Source organism: Polyodon spathula, chromosome 4, assembly GCF_017654505.1.
Source record: "Polyodon spathula isolate WHYD16114869_AA chromosome 4, ASM1765450v1, whole genome shotgun sequence".
Lineage (NCBI taxonomy): Eukaryota > Metazoa > Chordata > Actinopteri > Acipenseriformes > Polyodontidae > Polyodon > Polyodon spathula.
The window spans coordinates 45483978-45507352 of NC_054537.1; the positions used below are offsets into that span (position 1 = coordinate 45483978).

The 23375-nt window shown below is 38.4% G+C and overlaps 1 protein-coding gene across 1 annotated transcript; it reads left to right on the forward strand.

The window, feature by feature from the left end:
- Nucleotides 1-3219: 3219 nt before the first annotated feature.
- Nucleotides 3220-19685, forward strand: LOC121313944 (proproteinase E-like). Its single transcript, XM_041246717.1, has 10 exons — nt 3220-3273; nt 4910-5124; nt 5918-5942; nt 16540-16656; nt 16970-17067; nt 17659-17787; nt 18198-18334; nt 18723-18865; nt 19236-19388; nt 19611-19685. The coding sequence occupies exons 1-10, from the start codon at nt 3220-3222 to the stop codon at nt 19626-19628; spliced, it is 1089 nt and encodes a 362-aa protein (XP_041102651.1). The 3' UTR covers nt 19629-19685.
- The last annotated feature ends 3690 nt before the right edge of the window (nt 19686-23375 follow it).

The following is a 23375-nucleotide window of genomic DNA, read 5'->3' on the forward strand; positions in this document are numbered from 1 at the left end:
ACTGCTGATTTTTATTTCATCTAATAATGAATGTTTTTAAATGTTTAATTTATGCTAGCTCTAACCACTTTTAAATAAAATGCTTTCAATAACACTAAAAAGCCTGATCTATTTGAGGCTTGAGTGGGGATATTGAATTTAAATAAACCCTCTCTTGCATGGTACTCTAGGGATCTGCTACTTCATTGCCAGGTGTGTGCGTGCGTTCGTGTGTGTGTGTGAGTTCTTAATAATTCTACAAACAACTGACTTGCCAGCAAAACAGTGTATGTTATGTTTATTTTCAAAATAAGCAGGTTTCTTTAAATTACTTTATAATATTCGGCAAAAGTTACAAAAACTTATTTTTACAAACAAAGGAATAAAAGAACAGCAAAACCTCACCCCCATACAGGTCCCTCTTTATATAACCACCTAGTTAATCAGTCAGCCTTCCTAAATTTAAATCAAACAAGACACACATGACTATATTAAACAAACCAGTGAAGCACACTTCCACACTTAGTGATATATTACATCAATTAAAACTGTTTAAACCTTTAAGTGGATTTAAGAAATAAGAAAATATGAATATGCAAAAACAACTATTACTAAAATACCTAAAGATAAATGGTTTAGATATTAAGTGCCCCTCACAAAAAAAACCCAGTGACAGGTCAATTCTTGTAGACGTACATTGTTACAGTACAGCCTAAAGACGTTATAAAATGTTCAATGTAGTGTCTTGTCCATTGTATTTGGATACACATCATAGATGACCTCCTCCTCGATTTTCCTTTTTTCTGTACCTCCAAAGTAGTTTTTGATTCCTTTTCATGACATGCAGCCTTGTTACATCAAAGGTTATGTGTAAGGCCTGTTTTAGGAACTGCACCTTTACAAGTTATAAATGCCACAAGCACGGTATCAAACCAAGGTTCTTGCAACCAGGTATGTTTTTGTCATTCTAATAGTTGGTTTCACAGCCCCCAATTAGCACTAGTCTTGGGAAACTCAATGTTAACTTAGGTAAGGTAGTCCAAAATTGGTGCAAATCAGGATCTGTGAAACCAGTTGTACAAGTTTATTTACCCAAAGATATAGCCTCACTTGCAGTGTCCACAAATAAGCATGGTTTTAAAAGATGAAGATACACAGCTAGTTGCAAGCTTTGTGTAATGCTTTAAGATCATTTAAAGTTTTAGCACCACTCCACTGCTGATTAGGATCATAAAAACATGTCCCATGTTGATTGTGGCAAAGTGGTGAGTGGGTACAGGTGAGTGCGGTGCAGTGCAGGTAAGAATGACACAGACAATTACTAACAGGTGCAAGGGTGTTTATTGAAATTAAATGGAATGTCCACAGCCTTATGGCAAACACCTGTAAATAATAATGATGGAAGTGAATACAGCAGCGTGTATCACTTTATTTGTAAAATCCCACGGGTTTGACCCGCAACCAGAAAGTCCAGTTTAACACACCAACACAAAACACAAACACAGTTCTTAGTGAGAGTGAATAAGTGCTGGTGGTATATTACAATTCTCCATGAAATTCCAGGGGCGAAAGTGATGTCTGGGTTTATGCTGACTTTCCCTACAGCTCCGGATCGTGCTACTGGTAGTCTATTAAAAAACAGACAACAGTTAACAAACACCAACAGACACAAGACAAAACGTTAGTTTACCTACCGTAAATCTGGTTCCCTAAAAGAGAAGATGGCCACCAAAACACTATTATGAGATACACTCCTGCCTATTGGTAGGTGTCACTGAGCTCTTTTTATCAAAGCTGCCGATAGCCCTCTCGCCTCGGTGACCCTCTCAGTCCCACCTCCCAAGGGTACTTAACCGTCACGCAGGGGAGACTCACTCTCTTTCGCTATGAAACCGTGATGTGAACCGAGGCGACCTTGCAGTTGGTGGCCATTTTCTCTTTCAGGGAACCAGGTTTACGGCAGGTAAAACCACCAAAACATTGTTATGGGAAACGTGTACCAGAGCCGTCACATGGGAGGAAAGAACAGCTGTATATGAGGGATGCTAAGTCCTACCTGACCAAGGTCTGCGGCGTGAAAATGCAACCTCGAGGACCCTAGTGCCCACAACGGGCAATGAGGGATGTACCACATTAAGGCAGTAGAACCTGGAAAAGGTATGCGGGTAGCCCAGCCAGAGGCATCATAAATCTCCACCATGAAGGCACCTCGAAAGAGGGTCCATGAGGTAGCCACACCTCTCGTAGTATGTGCGGCTATCCGCCCAGGTGGGGGTAAGCCAGCACCATCATTCACAGTCGAGACTGTGTCCGCAATCCAATGAGACAGTCGTTGCTTCAAAAGGGGCTGTCCCAGGGTCCGTGATCCATGGCAGAGAAAGAGCTGGTCAGATTGACACAGCGCTCTCGTTCTATCCACATAACATCTCAATGCCCGTACCAGGCAGAGAAGGTTCAACTTCTTATCCTCCTCTGCAGCAAACGGTGGAGGATGAAAGGACTCCAGTTCCACAGACTGATTCAAGTGGAAGGCTGTAACCACCTTGGGGAGAAAAGCAGGGTTTGCACGCAGTGACACTCTGCTACCATCATCCCAAATACGCATACAGGAGCTATGCACAGATAGCGCTTGCAGCTCATTAACCCGCTTTGCGGAGGTGATAGCCAAGAGGAAGGCTGTTTTCATGGACAGGTGCTTCAACTCGATGGACTATATAGGCTCAAACGGGGCCTACGTGAGAGCATCCAGTACAATCTCAAGGCTCCATTCGGGGAGAGTGGCCCTCCTAGGAGAGAGCAATCGCCCAGCGCCTCAGAGAAACCGGGTAGCCAAAAAATGCTCGCCGGGGGACACTGAGTCAACAGGGGCATCGCAAGCAGAAATAGCCGCTAGGTAAACCTTCAGTGTGGAAGGTGATCTACCAACCTCAAGCAGATCTTGCAGAAACTGGCATGGGACAGGAGATTGGATCATGACCGATGGATGCGGGCCCTCCCTCGAGAGGAGGTCCGCTGCCAGATTCTCCACGCCCGAAGGGACAGTAGGTTCTGTTGGGGAGAGATAACCCTGCACCAGCGCAGGGCCGTTGAACAAACAAGACACACTGTCAGCCGACGGTGTCTGTAGCACTTGGGATGCAGATGGAATGCATTGAGCCATGCTTGCAGTGGGCGCATGCGCAATAAACCCATCCCGATGCTGATATTGATATGGCACAAGACAAGGGGCACCCTTGATCCATGTCGAAACTGGGAGAGTTGGTGCCGGAGAGCTGTTACTCTGTCATCCGACAGGTAAGCTTACTATTAATTGGCTCTAGCATCGTTAAGGGTGAGACCCAGTCTCAAACAGATGCTTCATCACAAATAGTTGTGTGGGCTACCGCTCCTTCCTGCAACTGGGCAGATCAACCAGTTGTACAGGCAATTCATCACCCTGATCACTTGCCGCCGCAAGGGAGAAAATTGGCATCCACGCACTTTGAAACGTGAGGGGGTAAGGAGATGCCGAATCACTGCACGGAAACTCAGAACGCTCCCCTCTAAGGTGGAGCAGAGATACTGCTTGTGTGTTGGACCCATAGGAACGTGGAACAGGTACTCCTGATCCAGTTTGATAACCGGGCCAATGGCCTGGCGAGCCACCATACGGCTCAGCCATGTATTGAAGCACTCAGGCACCAAGGGTGCAGATGCACCGAGGGCACTGGGTGAGGTAGAATACACTACTGGTGCACCTAGGCATTGGGGGCACCTAGTGTTATTGATATGCTGTGACGCCAAGCACCGAGGCATGGACGTGAAGTCAACACAACCTGGGTAGCGCATAGCATATGTTGGGGTGGATACATAGCTCGAGTGACTACAGTAGGCAATCAGGAGAGCAGCACAGGGGAGCGCATGGTGCTGCACCATGGTGCAGGGCAGCGATAACCTTTTCCTGGACCACATGCAGTCACACCACGTGGCAGCGCATAGCGTAGGCCAGAGTGGAGCACAGGCTCAAGAAGCTGCGGCGTGTTATGCAGGAACAAAGTGACACATTCCCCATGACAGGCGGGTTACCAAGCATGCCAATAGGCAGGCTAAAATAAGCCTGCTGATTCAACTGAACAGTGGGACCCTGCACTTTTACATAGTGCCCTCATAGGTCGGGAGGGAGATCTAACATCAAGAACTGTTTGATAGGAGGTTATGTGGTCCAGTGGTTAAAGAAACAGGCTTTTAACCAGGAGGTACCCAGTTCAAATCCCAGCTCCATGATTCATTCTGTAAACCTGAGCTAATCACTTAACCTCCTTACTCCATCTTTTGGGTGAGCCGTTTTTGTAAGTGACTCTGCAGCTGATGCATAGTTCACACACCCTAGTCTCGTACCTTGTAAAGTGCTTTGTGATGGTGGTCCACTATGAAAGGCGCTATATGAAAATAGATTATTTATTATGGCACATGATCCAATTAGAATAAAACCACTATAGATACTAAAGTACTGTTACTGTTGTCATTGCACCTCAAGATATCTTGAGGTGCAACAGTTTATTACATGGGGCATGTTGGGGTATTGGATGCAAAAATGGAATTGTGAATTGAAAATCTGAAGTTGGTAGAAAATGTTAATATAAATGTGTTACCGGGATGGTTGGTGGAAAAACCAAATTGTTGTATAGAATTGAGTGAGCTAGTGAAGAAAGGAGGGGAAAATGGAATTGAAAAGAGTCAAGTTTTTGTAGAGGAGAAGAGTATGTGGATGTGGCTCTTTTGAGGACATACCCGGCACACTCACAGGATGGGGAGACCAGCAAGACAAGTGGTGGAATTGGACAATCTGGATGCCAGATCCATCTGGTGCCATTCCTCCAGGGAATGTGTAGAAAGCCAGTACAAGTGTGCAGGCCGCCTTTGACACAACAGGAGTCTGGTGTCTCTGCAGGTATATGTGGAGCAGGGCTGGAGACTGGGGTTCAACTGCAAAGTTTTCTGCCAGAAGCTGAAGGACACGTGGGAAAGAGCATCCAAGATGAAAGCCAGAAGAGGCTCCCATGCTCTGGAGACTCTGCAGAATTTGAACTGTAAATCTCTCTCCGACCAGAAAGGGCGCTGTAGAATGTTGGTGGTAGGCTTTCCCATAGAGATGCTGACTGGAAGGTAGGTGGGAACCGGAAGTCAGTTATTATGGAGAAAAAGTGTAGCTGCAAGTGCTCTAAACAACTCCATTGTAATCAGCTGCGGGGTCTGCAGCGATTGGATACCCCATGGCGCCGGGCTGGTCACAGGGAGGAGTTTGATAGTACAAAGGAGACACATTACGTGAGTTCGGCCACTTACGCTTAAACACGTTACTGAATCCGGAGCCTGTCTTTGTTCTGTGTTTGTGTTTTAGTGAGAGAGGACTGAGGAGCAAGAGAGTTCTCGCCACAAAGCCAGCGTCAACACCCAGAACACTATTCACCCTTTCACAGCGTTGCACAACTCAACACAGCACCACCGGGATTAAGGGACACTGAGCACTTTTTCGTGCACCGAAGGATTATAAATAGAAGCCTCATTGTTGTTTGTTTTGGGACTGTAACCCGTTGACTAATCCCCCCCCCCCCCCCACATGATACCACAGTTGGTAGATGGGCAGTATTATTGTTATTATTTAAGTGTTGTAATAAAAAATACAAACTATTTTGGGAACATTACGTCTGGACATTGCATTATTTCCCACCCCACGCAGCCACTTCGATACAGGGTCAAATAAAATGTGATAATACACTTCAATTAATCAATCAACAGTTTTAAAAGGAATATCAAATGAGTTACGATACTATAAGAGAAATATATCAATGATGTATTTTGAACCAACATTAAAAAATGGAACTGTGTTTAATCTTTTTCATGTAGTGCACCGATGCTCTGTGTATAGCATGTGTTCCAGTTGTTGCTCTGTCAACAGCTACTCGCTGTATCTGAGTGTGAAAGTAAGTTACCAGGACACTGCAAGTAATGAAATGGAGACTTTTTTGTTTGTTACTGGGCTGATTAACAAAGCAGTGGCTCATAGCTAGCTTGCTTTTAAAAATGTTCTGCCTTTATCCAATATAATGAAACAGTTCATATATGTCATTCATTGTATGTAACATATACCACTTTGATAACCTTGGGTCAGTTTCCCCATGTAGATTATTCACAGTATCATTTACATAAGTTACAAGATTGGACAAATTAATAGAAACATCTGCCATAAGACTGTCAGTGGACCATGCTGTCCTGGTAGAGGGTCACATTAGTAAATGCAAAATCTTTGGGGGACTCAGAACAATTCTATAATCTCTATAGCACATTTTAAAAATGCATTTATATGTATCCATGAACAATAAAAGCATCTTTGGGTTCTGCTAGTTGGGGAACCTGGTCTTATACAATATAAAAGTGATTTAAAGCTATTTCTTTGGGTGAAATTCCCAATTTGGCGTAGGCAAACATTCATTACCTACCCCGTCACTTTGTCACATTTGACGTAAGTCGTCAGGATTCAGATTTGAACAGATTTATGTGGTACCACAAGATAACATATTTTAAATACAGTATATTGTTTTGTTGCTGTTCTAACACGTATATTATTGTGTTTCCCTTTTATAGCACATTTTAAAAATGCATTTATGTGTATCCATTAACAATAAAAGCACCTTCTGAGTCCAAGATACCACTGTAAGTTGTGAATTTGATCCAGAATTATTTGAACCAAATGCGACAAAGTGCTGGGGTAGGTGTAACTAATGAATGTTCGACTAAGTCACCTTGGGAATTTCATCCAAAGAAATAGCTTTTAAATCACTTTTATAATATATAAGACCAGGTTCCCCAATTAGCAGACCCCTTTCAAATACATGAAAGTAAGCAGACTTGACACTAAACTATTAAAAGTTCAATAATTTATTTTAAAAGATACAAACTTTATAGAGTTAAAATAAAGACATATGCATTGAAGATAGGCATAATAATATTGTAAATTATGCAGATTTAACACAAGTGCAGCACAAGAATTTGCCACCAGAAGGACACAGCAACCTACACCAGACTGGATTCAAGAAGTTATAATAGTTTAGTGTCATGTCTCTGCTTACTTTCATTTAGTTCCTATACTTGAAGAGTCAGCCTGGCACAGAGAGCCCATGGAAAGGTGGAGACCCTAAGGGATAAGGCTAGGCTGAGTGGGGAGGGGCAGGTCCTTAAGGGAAATGAGACGGGTGGTTGAGGCCTGAGTCGAAGGCCCACTCCCCCGGTTACATTCGCTGATCTGAAGAGCCTGGCTGTCAGCTTTAATGGGTGCAAGTGGAGTGTAAGGCTGAGGATGCTGGCTGGTTGGAGTTGGTTTGCTCTTATGCACTCCCCTAACATCTATAAGTGGCTGGAGAACCACACCAAGAGCTAAGGCATGTTAGATCCATTCTCACCAGGTCAAGGCCGAAAGAAAGGGAGTCCAGAATTGCAAGAACTGGTTCTTTTAATAACAACGAATAACACTACAACAAATATATATATATATATATATATATATATATATATATATATATATATATATATATATTAGGAGAAGATGTTACACGCATGAGACGAAGTATATATCCTTTATATCCTAAAGTAGAGTTCAGGTGATTTGTTTGCTTCTTCAGGAGTCAAGTAGAGAACAATGATTGAAGAGATTTTCTCCTGGAGCTGCACTCCAACCAAAGGAGGAAAGTCCAAGGTGATTACCTGAAGAGAAGGAGAGGACGTTGCCAAAAGCTTGACAGCCTGTGATCGGTCATTGCAAGATCATCAGCCGCCTGGATGACATAATATACCATGTGAGACTCCAATGGGAACTCCAATGGCAAATACACTGATTCGCTACTGGGATTATTGGGTACCAGTTAAAGTATGACCTGGCTTTATATGTTGTTATTGGGGTTAGTTTTGTGTTGCCACATACTGTAGTGCTCACCCTGTGACTTCATTTATCCTACTAAACTTGACACGGGGGGGGGGGGGGGGGGGGGGGGGGGGGGGGGGGGGGGGGGGGGTTGCTAGGGCTTAAAGAGACTTGCTGCTTAGAGGTATAGAGAGAGAATGAGCCACTAAACAAGCGAGACCACTTGAACTGTATCTGAAAACGACAAGGGAGTCTGATCAGGGTTTGGCCCTTACCTGCCACAGCTATTCTAGGTGTATCCCAGCTACAGAGATTTAAGAATCCGTTGAAGCCACTGGGACACCAGCTTCCTACATCACCCAATAGAGACGGCAATATATTAAAGTAAACATTCCATTGCATTGCATCATGAGTCACTGTTAAAATTCAGATGACTCTTCTGTGTGCACAACCTGTGAGAAAGACAAGTGTGCCTCTATTCGAGATGCTTTAGTATTAGGTAATATTCTGGTTCAAATTACAGGTGTAGTAAATGAGAAGATGTTGGGTAAAGGAAGATTCATTTTTTTGTTTTAGAAAATCTTGACTTGCTAACTGAGCATTTGGTTATTTGCTTAGTATTCTTTGCTTTATGTATGACTTTTTCCAGTATCTCTGGAATTTGACCACCCACCCATTCCCTTTGCTGAAGTTTTTGTTTTCAAGAGATGTCTTGGGGTGAATAAAAAAGAAAGCACGTCAATGTAGTCAAAATGGGAATTTAGTTTCTCATAGTTTTATACATAATTTACTGTGTTTTAATTTACAGTATGTAAGATGTGTTGGAAAAAGTTACGGATTATTGTAATAAAAGCATATCATAAAATAAAACAATAAATACACATGTATCACCTCACACTCTGGCATCCCTATAAAATGACTGGCTTGAAAAGCAGAACCTGCCTGGGTTAATGCCATTGGCTCTGCCATTCCTGTAAATGAATTATAATACTTTTTGTACAAATATTGTCAGGGAAGAGCTTATAATCACAATGGACAGATGAACAAAAGAAATGCATTCAGCGCGTTACATTGTAGTGCATTAACCCACTCTGCCACCCAACCCTGTATACGTATAGAATTTAACTACCAGGACAAATAAACATGAGATATTACATCCGTTATAATGCTCCCTTACTTACATCTTCACTTGCAAACCTCACAAGTCCTCTAGCAGCATATAAGGGGACTTCACCACCTTCCAGCATGCATCCCAACGTGTAGAGGCAAGCATTCTCATCGGAGCCCCGCATGGACTTGTGTATTGCAGATTTGCAGTTGTAATCTTCTTCACCTGATAAATACATGGACATGAATACAGATTGATTTACTGTTTGCCAAGTACTGTATTTCTTTCTAAACAGACCCTATTGTGCTATAAAACAATGCATTAGTCGTGCTTACTGTACAAGTTAATTCTGAGCATTCTAAGGACAGTGTTTCATTGACGGGGAATTTCAAAACATCCAGTATTCATCAACTATAAGTTAGTCATGACTTCATGCCTCACTTATGCCACAGTCCTCAGCATCACATCAATTTTATTGTTATTGAAATTGAATACACCATAAGCTGTGCATTTTAGAAATTAAAGTCTGCACTTTGGTTGCCATCATTAAATCAATACAATTTCACATTGTTTGTACATGTAGATCCTCTCCAGTCCCTGAAAAAAACCAACAAAAAACAGTGACTTACTTTTAATAATTATTAATAAACAAATTCAGGTACAGCAGTGTATCTAAAACACTTAAGTACAGCACTGCATGTATAATTTACAAAGTAAATCACAAAAAATACTGCAAAAAAAGTGTAGTATTAAAAACAAAGCACTGTAATACAGAATTTTGGGAATTTACAAAACATTCCAAAAACAGTTCTTACCATACTTCAGTCCAGGCCAAAGTAATCTGACAGTTTTATTTTTTGCCTGTTAACCTGAGAAGAAGCTGTGAAAACATATTGTTTGTCTTGTTTTATGTGAATTTAGTGACTGCCTTTGGGTCTGCAGCAATACACCTCTTGTCTTTTCTAGCACCTGGTTTTTATATGCAAATCAATCTATTCTGTGCTGCTAAGAGATGCATTTACTGTTTTAGACACATAACAAAATATGCATTGATCGTTTCCATCTGTACCATTCAATTGGTACCAAAATGTATTATTGTCACATGCCAGAGGTCCATTGGTTAGCAGAGGGTATCATATTTTGCAGGATCTAATAGGATAGCTTCTATTGTACAACATTCAAATAACTGCAATTATGGTGAAAGATATAGGCTACAGCAAATACAACCTTTGTGATCACACCTTTTCTGAAATGCATACTGTAACTTGCAAGAATCCCAGACAAACAGCATTCTAGAACTTACCAGCCTTGTCATACAGTATGTGTGATCTCTGCATCCATTCTTTGATATATATATACTATATATATATATATATATATATATATATATATATATATATATATATATATAACACACACACACACACACAGTACCAGTCAAAAGTTTGAGTACACCTGCTTGAAACCACGTTTTTCATGATTATCTATGCTTTTAACTGTATAAGCTTGTCTATAAACACTTAATATTTCATTATATGATACATGTACTTATAAAAGCTGATAATCATAAGTGAATTGCATTCAAAAATTTAATTTTTAAATGAAAATATAAATCTTGTCAATTTCATTGAAATGGTCACCCAAATCGAGGTGATTTCAGTCTGAAGCCCAAGTCAGAATTGATAATCTTTACCAAGTCCATGGCAAGCTCAACCAGCATGGCTATCATAGCATACTTCAGAGGCATGCCATTCCATCAGGATTACGGCTAGTTGGGCAGTCCTTCATTCTTCAGTAAGATAATGACCCGAAACACACCTCAAATTTGTGCAAGAACTATCTGGCGAAGAAGGAAAGTGAACGACAACTCAATCTAATGACCTGGCCTGCCCAGTCTCCAGACCTCAATCCCATAGAACTTGTATGGGACGAACTGGACAGAAGAGTCAAAGCAAAGCTACCCACAAGTGCCCTACATCTCTGGGAATTGCTGCAGAAGAGCTGGGAAGACATATCGGGTGATTTCCTGCTGAAACTTGTTAACCGAATGCCTCTTGTTTGTGAGGCTGTTATTACGGCAAAGGGTGGCTATTTTGAGGAGTCAAAGATTTAGAGACAATTTTCAATTTTCTTGAACATTGCTTTGATACTCCTTATGTTTTGTTTTGTATATTGTAACATGTGTTTTCATTTTCAAGTATTTACAGAAACGTATACGACGTAAAACATTTATGAAAAAACTTAGTTTCCAGCAAGTGTACTCCTTTTGACTGGTACTGTGTGTGTGTGTGTGTGTGTGTGTGTGTGTGTGTGTGTATATGTGTGTGTATATATATATATGTGTCTTCATATATATATAGTGTCTTCAGTAGATCTTGTAATTGAAATTTATTAACCCTCTCTGCAGCTGAACAAATACCCTTGTCTGCCATAGTTGTGTTTTCTCTCTCCTGCAACACATCCAGACTCCTTAATTGTTTATGAAAGCTAAACTTAAATCCTATTTTATCTCCATAGCAATCCATATATTAATAGTTTACAACATAACAACTCCTAACACTCTTCCAGTTGTCTAAACTAATGAAAGTTTCATTTGCAAGCACACCAAACAATTGTCAAGCAACCAAAACATACTATGTATGATCTCAGAAGTTATTTTCAAAAGCCATATTACTCCCCACTTTTTGGTTGCTGACACAACATGTAATTTCAGACTGCAACCAAATATGTTTCTACCACCTCCTGTGGAACCCATATATATCTCTTAAATTATTGTGGCCAATTTGAAACTATAACAGCAGAGTTTTTGTTGCCCAAAATACTTTACCATTGAACCCTTCAAGTGTAACAGTATCTTCCATATGTTATGCAGAAACATCCCCCTCTCTCGCTGGCTCCTTGCCCTCTAACTTCATAACTCCTTCAAATCATGAAGCTGTTTCACCAGATTTTTGTAAGGACTAAACTGCTCCAGCTGTTTTAATTACTTAATATACTGTATATGGGAAAACAGAATAATGTAAAAAAAAATGAAATGAAAGAATAATGTAATATGTATTAAATAAAACAAGTTTAGAAATAAAGAATATTTTAATTTAGAATATTTTTAATATTCTCTTCTAGATCCCATAGTTTGTGTCATATTTATAGATCTCCTAAAAACATGTGCTTTCTTTCAAAAATATATATTTTTTCAATTCTAACACAGCTTTGCTGCCTTCAGTTTAAAGGTGGCCAGCCCTTGTACAGAAAACTGCACACCACTCAACACATAAAAACCTTTCTGTACAATGTTTTGAAATATTTTAGGCCACTCCATTATACTCTAAACTCCCACAATAAAGTACCCGTACTCTATTCACACAAACAGTTGCCATAACTGCAGTTCACCACTGCACCATCAATAATCCCATGCCATTCACGATTTATTAATGTTTCAGTTATCACATTAATCTAGTTATCATCACTTCTGCAAGAAGCTCCATAAAATATTAATTGTAACCAATATAAACAAAACATATCGTATGTGTGCAAACATCCCATTTCATATCACTCGGGTAGCTCTGAGTGACACTGCTTTTGTCTTTCCTGCGTCACTGTATTCTGACACCCCAGCAGAGTTGAAATCCCTGTAGATCACTCTAACATCGATCATGTGACCTCTTTTCCCCCATTTGAACTGTATTTTTACATTTATGCTCTCTAACAATTCAACTGTTTTATTACTAATTATTACATTGGTTGATTGGTAGACTCATCTTCAGTGGTACAGGATGGAAACTATCAATTCTGAAGAATTTTGTTCAGTGGGTTTGCGATAAAGGTCTATGCTTAACCTATTGTTATCTTTGATATTCAAGCTATCCAAAAAATGCAATTGAAACTGGTCAAATTCTAATGTAAAGTTCAAATGTTCTACAACTATTTAAATATGCATGGAAATTTACCAATTGTGCCTGAGTACCCGTCCTTTGATATATTATAACGATGCCAAAGTCCTATGTAATGTGAAAAAGGGATACGCACAGGATCATAAACATAAAGGTCTTCAAATAGTCCCACATATAAATTAAAGTAATTAGGTGCCATGATGCTGCCTATAGCTGTTCTCTTAATTTGCAAATAAGAATCATTCTGAAATAAAACATTATTATTCCAAAACTAATTCCGTCAATTCTTGAATACATTCAGTAGTAGATAAATTTAAAAGTTTTTTCTTAAAAAATGGACAATCGCTTCTATGCCCCCTTGTTTTGGTATATTGGTGTATAAGCTCACCACATCCAGCATTGCTAATAAGCAATCAGCTTCAATATCATCTATAGTCTTCAACATATTGATCATATCTAACGTATCCCACGTGTATGACAGGAGGGATTGAACAGGTTTCAAAAAATAATAAACATGTAGAGATTTTTTTCGGTAGGATCCTATACCAGCCACAATAGGCTTGCCTGGGGTTCTCTAAATTTCTATGAATTTTAGGAAGGGCATAGAACACTGGTTTTGTTGGAAAATTCATTTCATGAATTCATACTCTTTTTGGTTAATTCACCAATATCCATAAATGGTTTCAATTTGTGACGTATTGCCCTAGTAAACTGCACTGTAGGATCAGTCAAAAGTTTTGTATAAAATAGGTCATCATTTACTGTAATTGTATAATCACTTGAAATTCATAATCTATTGCTTTCTGTATCACTATGGCACCGCCTTCGTCAGCACATTTGATAACTATGGAAATATCTTTTTTTTATTCCACGATTTTTCCTTCTACCCGTTTAACAAATTATTAAATGTCTTATGTTGTCTTTTTGTAACTAAAAATAGAAGGTACATTTCTTTCTACTAATCTACAATAAGTTTCTATTGAAGCATTTCTATTTTTTGGAGGGAGAAAAGTAGATCTACCCCTAAACGGTGTGTTTGTTCTTGAACCTTGGGAAGAAGATTTTATTTCTTCAACCATTACACCACAGTTTTCACTATTAGAGGCTGACAAATCAGGTGTCACAACCATACCAGAATTGCCAGAAAAAAATAATAAAATCCTTTCACTTTAATTTCCAAAAATTATGACGGAACAAAAAATAAACCTTTTCTTAATACACTCAATTGAAGATGTGACAGTGACTTACTAGAAAGGTTTAGAAGTAAGTATTTTTTCGAGATTTACGATTATACTGTATTTACAGTATAATCGTAAATCTCGAAAAACTACTCACTTTAAATCTTTTGTAGTCATTTTTGTATTACTTTAGTATAAATACATGTTAATTTGGATTCATGTGTTGTTTTTTACTGACTTTATGTGAACAAAAAGACACACATTTGCCCGTTTTCCCATTGGAAATAGTGATATTTTGAAATATCACTGTCCTGGTCACAAAAGCAAAGTTTGTGGGGAATAATAGCCATTTTCTATACTTTTGAGACATAAGCAATTAGGAAATAACACTTACTACCCAGGAACAAAAATTGTGTTACCTAGTGTTATCAGCTCAAAAATACTTTACAATGTTAAGTGTAAGTATTACATATTTTATAAAAATAAGATTACTGGTGTGTTTTATTAACATTTAGCTCCCAAATAATTTTGGTACAAGTTTGAAATGTTAGTTGCCGGGAGTCTTTTAACCTGTTGAGAATCACTTTGCGTATTGTTTTCTGTTTCAGTCTTCACCTGTGTCTTTTGCTGATTAAAAACACAAGAGTGTAAAAATCACTGACAAGATAAAAAGAAAAAAAAAATCTGCATTGTTCTCCACTATTCTGCATAAAACCGATTCCTAGCATGTACTGGTTAAAGTACATGGAAAGCAACATCTGCAGTTTTCCCAGATATTCCTGTAATGAAAATAGGCGTATTGCATGGCCTGACAGAAAAGTGTCCTCTAATGAAAAATACAGTTTTGTCAACTGCTACATTTAGTCAGTTATCTTAGAGGGTGTCTAATTTTAGCACAGCCGAAGATAGAGAAAAGCACATGCTTTTTATGACTGGGTCTCAGCCACACACATGGGTAAAATCAATTTGTCAAATATTATAAAGTCTGTGTTAATATCTAATCCATGTTACATTGTATGAGACTTGTTGATGTAACAAGCATGTGTTATACAATTAGTTACTAATTCATCATTAATTATTTAATATGGGCATACATATTACAGTATAGGAAATAAAACTTCTAACACACATTGTTCAGGAATTTCCAAGTATTACATGTTGTAAGCCCAATATGGACAATTGCAGGTAAAATATAAATGCTTAATAGAAACACATCTACACTTTCTATGCACAGTCTGTTGCAAGGTGTAGTGATCCATAAAATTGTGTCTTTTAAGGATATACAAACTCGAAGAATACACCTTTAAAACACCCCATGCAAAATTGAATGATAATTGTGCTATTTGTGAATCTCCTTGTGAATGAATATACCAAATAGTATCTGAGGAATAGAATCTACAACAAGGGCTTGTTTGCTATAACTAACTATTCATAATCAAACCCCCATCATCAGTATGATGTGTGGGGTTTATGTCTTCAACATTCAAATTAGCTCAATAATAAGGATTCTTTCATAAAAGTAAAAGTTGGTAGTTCAGATGAATGTAAATACACCACCAGGCTACAATGAAGATTGCAAGCAAGTGGACTCGATGTGATTCAGCACGTGGAAAACAGAAGTTCATGTCCCAGGCAATGTCAGCAGGTGACATGAAGACACTGCAAACAAGCATTGCTGATAAAGGTACATTATGAAACACAAATTCACACCAGCTGGAACAGATGACACAATTTAATTGATGCATGTGGGTATAAAACCACAGCAAAGCATTTCTTGTCCAATTTACACCAGAGAAAAAAGATGATGCGTCTGGCCCTTGTTCTCCTGTTGGCTGCCTCTGGTAAGTGACCATTTTCATATGGAATGCACTCCATTTAAACAGCTGCAGATTTTTCAACATGCTTCATACATACTCAATCAAATATTGAGAGGAAAAAATGTAAAAAAGATGCATTTGACATTTTGTCAAGACTGAGGCCAGCCAGCCTGTTTCTTTCTTTCGTGATTGGTTTCCACTAGCTACCCACCAAGTGTCTCTATATGGTTTTATTCCTGCTTTATAAAACTGTATAGTCTGAAATTAAGACCAGACCAACCAAAAAAAAAAAAAAAAAAAGGTTTACCACTGTATAAAAGTTACCATAGTAAAAGCATAGCAAAGTGTAATAAAGCACATTTTAAACATAGGTAAGCACTGTGAAGTACAGAGAGGTATATGGTTAATAAACATGGCCTGACATGACAAATGCATAGCATAACAATGAGAAAAGCAAGGTAAAACTGCAAAAATATCCTGAAACAATACAGTGGTAAACTTTTAGAAGGCCTATTCATGATGATGTTGTAGTTGTGTTATTTATAGTGTAATCAGAAGCAATTTTGTATTTAATTGTCAGAGCGTAACAGAAAGCACTGTGTATGAAAAAAAACAAGTTTTACCTTATAATTCTTATACTGAATGTATTGAAGTTTGTTTAACATGCTGACTTAATGGTGTTTATTTTTCTTCTATTTCAGCCTATGGCTGTGGAAATCCCACCTACCCTCCCACTGCCAAAGTGGTAAATGGTGTGGATGCAAAAGCATACAGCTGGCCTTGGCAGGTAGGCTGATTGAGCCGTGTGGTCTCACCTTACATGTGTGCGATATGGTAGTGGATTATACAGTGAAGAACATACTGTACAAACCCATTACTGGTGGGGTGTTTGCATGCATAAGAACTTTGAAAATACCATGTAGACTTGAAGTGGATTAGTTATGACATTGTTCAGATAGAATGTCTCGCCCCTGTCACACAACAGGTATTTTCATTGAAACCTGCAGTCACAACGTGCGAAGGCAGTCAAGCACACCATTACTTTGGAAAGACCGCTTTTTTGTATAATCACCAGTTTTTGCTTGTATTGTTTCTGTTAGATTTCTCTGCAGTACAGAAGTGGAAGTAGCTACTACCACACCTGTGGTGGAACTCTTATTTCTCCCAACTGGGTCATGACAGCTGGGCACTGTATTTCGTAAGTCATTATTCATAAGACATTATTCATAAGACATTATTCATTAACAGTATTCTTTTGCGATATACAAAATTCAATAATGAATTAATTATTGAACAGTTCAAGAGTTGTCCTTACAAAAGTTTACCCCAGTATTTTTGCTCAGTAGTTTTGAAGTTTTGCCATTCTTTTCCCATGGTTATACTATCCATTTTCCTTAGTTTATCCTGGTTTTCCATGTTTTTTACTATGGTTTACCATACCTTGCTATTCTTTACAATGCTTACCTATGCTTTATTATACTTTTATTATTAAGGTATATATTTATTTGGGTAATTAATAGTTGTCATTTTAAAGTGGTTATAGCTAATAGGATAATTCTATAAATCTTCCCTCTCATGCACTTTCATTCACTATGTATGTCTCATATATCCAGTTTTGAAAGAAGCACATAACAAACATGTATTACCATTTTCAAATAATATCTGGCACCATATTAGGTTAAATAAAGCATGGTATTTTTATATGAGAAAAAACATATTAAATATCAACACTGAAGCAAAGAAAAGAAAGGCATACATTTTTTTTTTGAACAGTCATTTGTTTTTCTAGGTCTCGCAACACCTATCGTGTTGTGCTTGGTAAGTACGACTTAACAAAGGTTGAGAACAGCGAGCAGATCTTCGGTACAGCTAACATTATTGTGCACCCCAACTGGAACAGCAACTGCGTGGCTTGTGGGTATGACACCTTTCATGGCTTCTAAGTTTACTAGTTATTTTGAGTAATCTTTGAATATGTTACTGGTACTGGTGTGTTTGCAAATCAACAAAATTGGCTGATACCAGGCTCAAACTTTTGATTTGTATGTTTATGTGAAAGGAAAATAAAACATTAAGTTCCAGTATGTTACAAAAGTAGTGATAAACAACTTCTAGGACTAATTTAAGTATGATTCATAAGCTTAGACTATTTTTGGAATGTATTTTAAAATATTTTTGCATGTAATTTCTGTTTAAGTTCTGTTTGAACGACATTCTGTTTATGTTTGAAATTACCCTCTGATGGCAGTTTCCCCATATTTTTTTTTATCAGTCTCACTTGCCATATAAGAGAAGTTACTCATTTTTGCTGTTCTCCTGTGTTTCCAGTAATGATATTGCCCTGATTAAGCTCGAGAGAAGTGCTATCATCAATGACAAGGTCCAGCCAGCTTGTCTCCCTGCCCCTGGAGATATCCTGCCCAACAATTATTCCTGCTACATCACTGGATGGGGAAGACTTTACAGTACGCCATTTGTTTATTTTAAATACTCAGGGTAACTTGTTATAGAAATATACAAGATTGAGAGAGCCTTCATTGTCTATCTTATTAAAAGTTAAGGGGGTTAGTAATATTCACTGAGGATGGTACAGTTTGTTTCCTGTAACCACGTACAAAGTGACTTGAGGTTAACAAGAAGTAGAGAAAGATGCTGTTTAAGAGCGTTATTTAAATTATGTGGAGTCTTTGTAATGTCTGCATACAATTTAAGTAAACAATAAAAACAAAGAACTAGAAGATTCCCAGCCCACAGAAAAAAGCTAAAATTATTTTTTTAAATCTTTATCACTCTTTGAAAGTCATGATGTGCCATCAAAATATTTAACATTGACTCTTTTCTTCATCCTAACAGCCAACGGGCCCCTAGCCTCAAAGTTGCAGCAGGCTCTCTTGCCAGTGGTTGACCACAGTGTGTGCAGCCGCAGTGACTGGTGGGGCAGCACTGTCAAGACCACCATGGTGTGCGCCGGGGGAGAACTCAAGTCCGGGTGCAATGTGAGTTCACAATTCCTGTTCACTGGAATAGTAAAATCTAGCTGTAAATCGGTTTGAACATTCAAAATATTGTATTTTCTGAGGGAAAATAATAAGTAGACAAATGTCATATTACTTCATTAATGATATGCTGCAGTTTAACAAAAACTACTGGAAGTCAAGTAGGCAAACATTTTAAGTGTGTCTGATGAAGACACTCGCTGAAACATTTTTCAAAGATGAGTGATCAGATTTTAAATAGTTAAAGAAATAGCACAGCACAGTCAGCACCCCATAAATTACTTCATTAAACATGTTCCAGTCATTTAAGATTTTTCAATCGCAGGAAAACATGTTCTCACTGAACTAATATATTGACTTTCTATTTCAGGGGGACTCTGGTGGACCCCTGAACTGCAAGTCCGGTAATGGGCTCTGGTACGTCCACGGCGTGACCAGTTTTGTGTCCTCTAGTGGGTGTAACACCATTCGGAAACCAACAGTCTTCACCCGTGTCTCCGCCTTCATCTCCTGGATCAATGATGTAAGTAGAATAACAAACCCAGCTTGTGAAATGTACCTGCAAAGATTAAGATTGGTTTTAGCTGAATTGTTTACCTTTAGTAATTGAAAAATTGTTTTCCCTGATTAAAAAAAATATTACAGTAAAGTTATTAATTGTATATTTAAACAAATATATATGTATTAAAACATGATCCTTATTCAGCAGAAAAAAATCTAAAATGCTTCCCTTGTTTCTTTTCAGACCATGAGGCGCTACTGAAAAAGTTATTCAAACAATCTGAATACAGATCTTAAGCAATAAATGGTTCTGCAAGAAACATTGTTCTCCTTGTTTATTGAAATATTTAGATTTTATTCACACATCGTGAATAACAATTCATGACACATTCTGCACTCTTTCATATGAAACATGAACATCTTTCCACAATAAACAAGACATGTCAAGCTTAACTAAGAAAAAAATAAAATGTTAGCCACGCTTTAAAAAAAAATGCTTTAATAATGTGTGATAGAAATACAATGAGTTCTGGTTGTAAATCTCCCTCTTGACCTGTGAGGGTGCTAAATAGCGAATGGAGAAGTCTCTGGACGGGCTGGCCTAACAGTTCATTTCCGAGGTCGGGAGGTTGGTCAACTTGGAAGGAAGCGAGACTCTGTTGCAGGAAGTTATTGACCTGGAAGGTAAACGAGGTAGCAGCTGAATGCAATAATTTTCCAAGGGGTCATGCGGGATAGCATAAAGTGGCCAGAGAAACGCTAATCTTTTCCTTCGCTTGGTTTTGGGCTAGAAACTGGACAGACCATGAGAGACGCAGAGAAAGCGTATTGGAAATATTTGTGAGTGTTTTTTGTTTGTCCGTGTCTGTTTAGTAACTGTTTGTGTTTTCTGATTATAGCACTAGACAGCTAAACACAAATCCGGAGCTGTCGCCAAGGGCCCAGCACAAACCAGATCAACAGTGCACTTCAGCCACGATTAACATTGTTATCACTGTCGTTCACAAATAAAGCACGTATTATATTGTACTGCACCACAAGCACTGAGAGCACTCACTTTGGACTGGTGATGGTGTGTGTGTCTAATTGTGTGTGTTTAAGTACTGTGCGTATTATTTACGGGACTGCAACCCTTTTTCAATACTGTGCAGTACACATCGTTGTGTATTGCAAGCTCATTATTATTTACTTGTCTGGTCATCAGACCCTTGTACAGCACCACACCTGCTGTACACCTGTTCACTATCAGCAGCCACGTTGCCACATAATGGTAATCAAATGTTTTCTCCATTCTGTTGTATTAACTGGGATTACTGATTAAGCAAAATATTATATTGAAATATTTTTTCATTAAATATTTTGCTACTTTGGTCTCAGGTGTCAATGTTAAGGTGAAAGCATGTCAGTCATTAAGGGAGACAACTGGTTGGTTAATGACAGGAAAGAAGGCTTTGAAGGCTTTACTGTCTGTTGAAATAACCAAGGAAGTGCAGCACTATCTGAAACTGCTGATTTTTATTTAATCTAATAATGAATGTTATTATAACATTAAAACTGCTCCTAAAACAAATGGAAGTGCACACTAGGTAAGATTTAAATGTATCATTCATGCTAGCTCTAACCACTTTTAAATAAAATGCTACAGGGTTTTTGAATAACACTAAAAAGCCTGATCTATTTGAGGTTTGAGTGGGGATGTTGAATTTAAATAAACCCTCTCTTGCATGGTGCTCTAGGGATCTGCTACTTCAGTGCTAGGTATATGTGTGTTTGCATGAGAGTTCTTAATTCTACAAACAACTGACTTGCCAGCAGAACAGTGTATGTTATTTAAGATCCATATTTTTTAAAATAAGCAGGTTTCTCTAAATTACTTCAAAATATTCAGCAACAGTTACAAAAACTTTTTTTTTTTAAAACAAAGGAATGGAAGAACAGCAAAACCTCACCCCCATACAGGTCCATCTTTATATAACCACCTAGTTAATCAAACAAGACACACATGACTATATTAAACAAACCAGTGAAGCACACTTCCACACTTAGTGATATATTACATCAATTAAAAGTGTTTAAACCTTTAAGTGGATTATTAAGTGCCCCTCACAAAAAAAACCCAGTGATTGTTACAGTACAGCCTAAAGACGTTATGCAATGTTCAATGTAGTGTCTTCTCCATTGTATTTGGATACACATCATAGATGACCTCCTCCTCGATTTTCCTTTTTTCTGTACCTCCAAAGTAGTTTTTGATTCCTTTTCATGACATGCAGCCTTGTTTTAAGGCCTGTTTTAGGAACTGCACATTTACAAGTTATAAATGCCACGAGCACAGTATCAAACCAAGGTTCTTCAACCAGGTACGTCTTTGTCATTCTAATAGTTGGTTTCACAACCTCCAATTAGCACTAGTCTTGTTGAACTCAATGTTAATTTAGGTAAAGTAGTGCAAAATTAGTGCAAATCAGGATCTGTGACACCAGTAGTACAAGTTTGTTTACAGAAAGATATAGCCTCACTTGCAGCGTCCACAAATAATCATGGTTTTAAAAGATGAAGATACACAGCTAGTTGCAAGCTTTGTGTAATGCTTTAAGATCATTTAAAGTTTTAGCACCACTCCACTGCTGATTAGGATCATAAAAACATGTCCCATGTTGATACATGATTCGAATAAAACCACTATAGATACAAAAGTACAGTTACTGTTGTTGCACCTCAAGATATCTTGAGATGCAACAGTTTATTACATCTACTACATATGCTGCATAAACAAATAACAGATGGGTCAAGCTTGAAGACTACAATGAAGTATGCCATGTTTGTCTATAGTTAAGTTAAATTCTATAACAGTGGTTTGAATTGATCAAAATGATGGCTTAAAGTTCTGGAACCTTTTATTATGGATTTGACTAAACTGCACCACGTCTTGTTCTGTTTGCAGATGTCATTGTGTGAAAAAATAAACTACAGCAGAATTCTATCATTCAGAACAAAAACAACACCACTGAAAATATACAACGCATATTGCATGCAAGATCAGCTACAAGTTTTAATACTGTGACGGAGTGAAGATCTTTTTTGTAAGAAAACCTGTTTTGTACCAGTACTTGCTTTCATTAATTTCCCATAACTTGCAGTATAAATGTGTAAAATTCCAACAGACTCACTTCACCCCCAGAGGGAGCCCTGTGCGGACAATGCGGTGAAGGAAGAGGAGGAGGAGGAGGACCACCAACACAAAAGACAAGAGCAGGAAATAGTGCACAACTTAAATAGGGAAGAAAGAAAGATTGACAGATGGTACAGCCAGAGGAGATCCCCAGCTCTGCACAAACCCCGCCCAGAAACCGGAGAGAGCACAATGCCAGTTATTGGGAGCAGCTGGGGGGAGAGCTGTCAAGTCATCCCCCACCCGAAAGCGGATATACTGAAAATACGTCCACTTCCCTTCCCCCAGCCGAATATCATCAGTAATGACAGGACGGCGTGGTTTCGGGTTAACTGGCTGAAAAAGACAGAGAGGAAAGCAGGAGAGTGGTTAGCCGTAAGGCTACATTTAAATATGTTTAGTGTAAATGTTTAAGTGTTTCAGTTAAATGTGTATTCTAAACCCAGTAAATAGTCAAGTTTGTGCCTTGTTTAACATACGTTATTTCCATGTGAGAATGAGGACCTTAATTGGTGGGCCAATTAATCAATTATTCAATTTGGTTTTACTGTATGTTCAGTCCTAGAGAGTCTGGGGCTGAGGAAGAAGTGCTAGTGGGTTGCTGCCAAAAGCAACCAAAAGTGGAACTGTGTATTGGTATCATTTTTATACAAAATAATTTATATAATTTTAGTTTGTGATGTGAAAGTTCTTGGTAGCAATCCTGTTTCAACAGCTGACCGATTTCCTTTTTTTCTCCCGCTGATCAAGGGGCCAAACCCTTACAAATACAAACTAGGTACTCACACAGAGCCACACAGAGAATGTGTAGTTATATAAAGCTGCAAGTAAATTGAC

Coding starts and splice junctions, on each gene's coding strand:
- LOC121313944 (XM_041246717.1), top strand. CDS start 3,220: ATGTCGAAACTGGGAGAGTTGGTGCCGGAGAGCTGTTACTCTGTCATC. Junction 3,274..4,909: donor GTTACTCTGTCATCCGACAG/GTAAGCTTACTA, acceptor GTGTCTCTGCAG/GTATATGTGGAGCAGGGCTG. Junction 18,866..19,235: donor AACTCAAGTCCGGGTGCAAT/GTGAGTTCACAA, acceptor TTTCTATTTCAG/GGGGACTCTGGTGGACCCCT.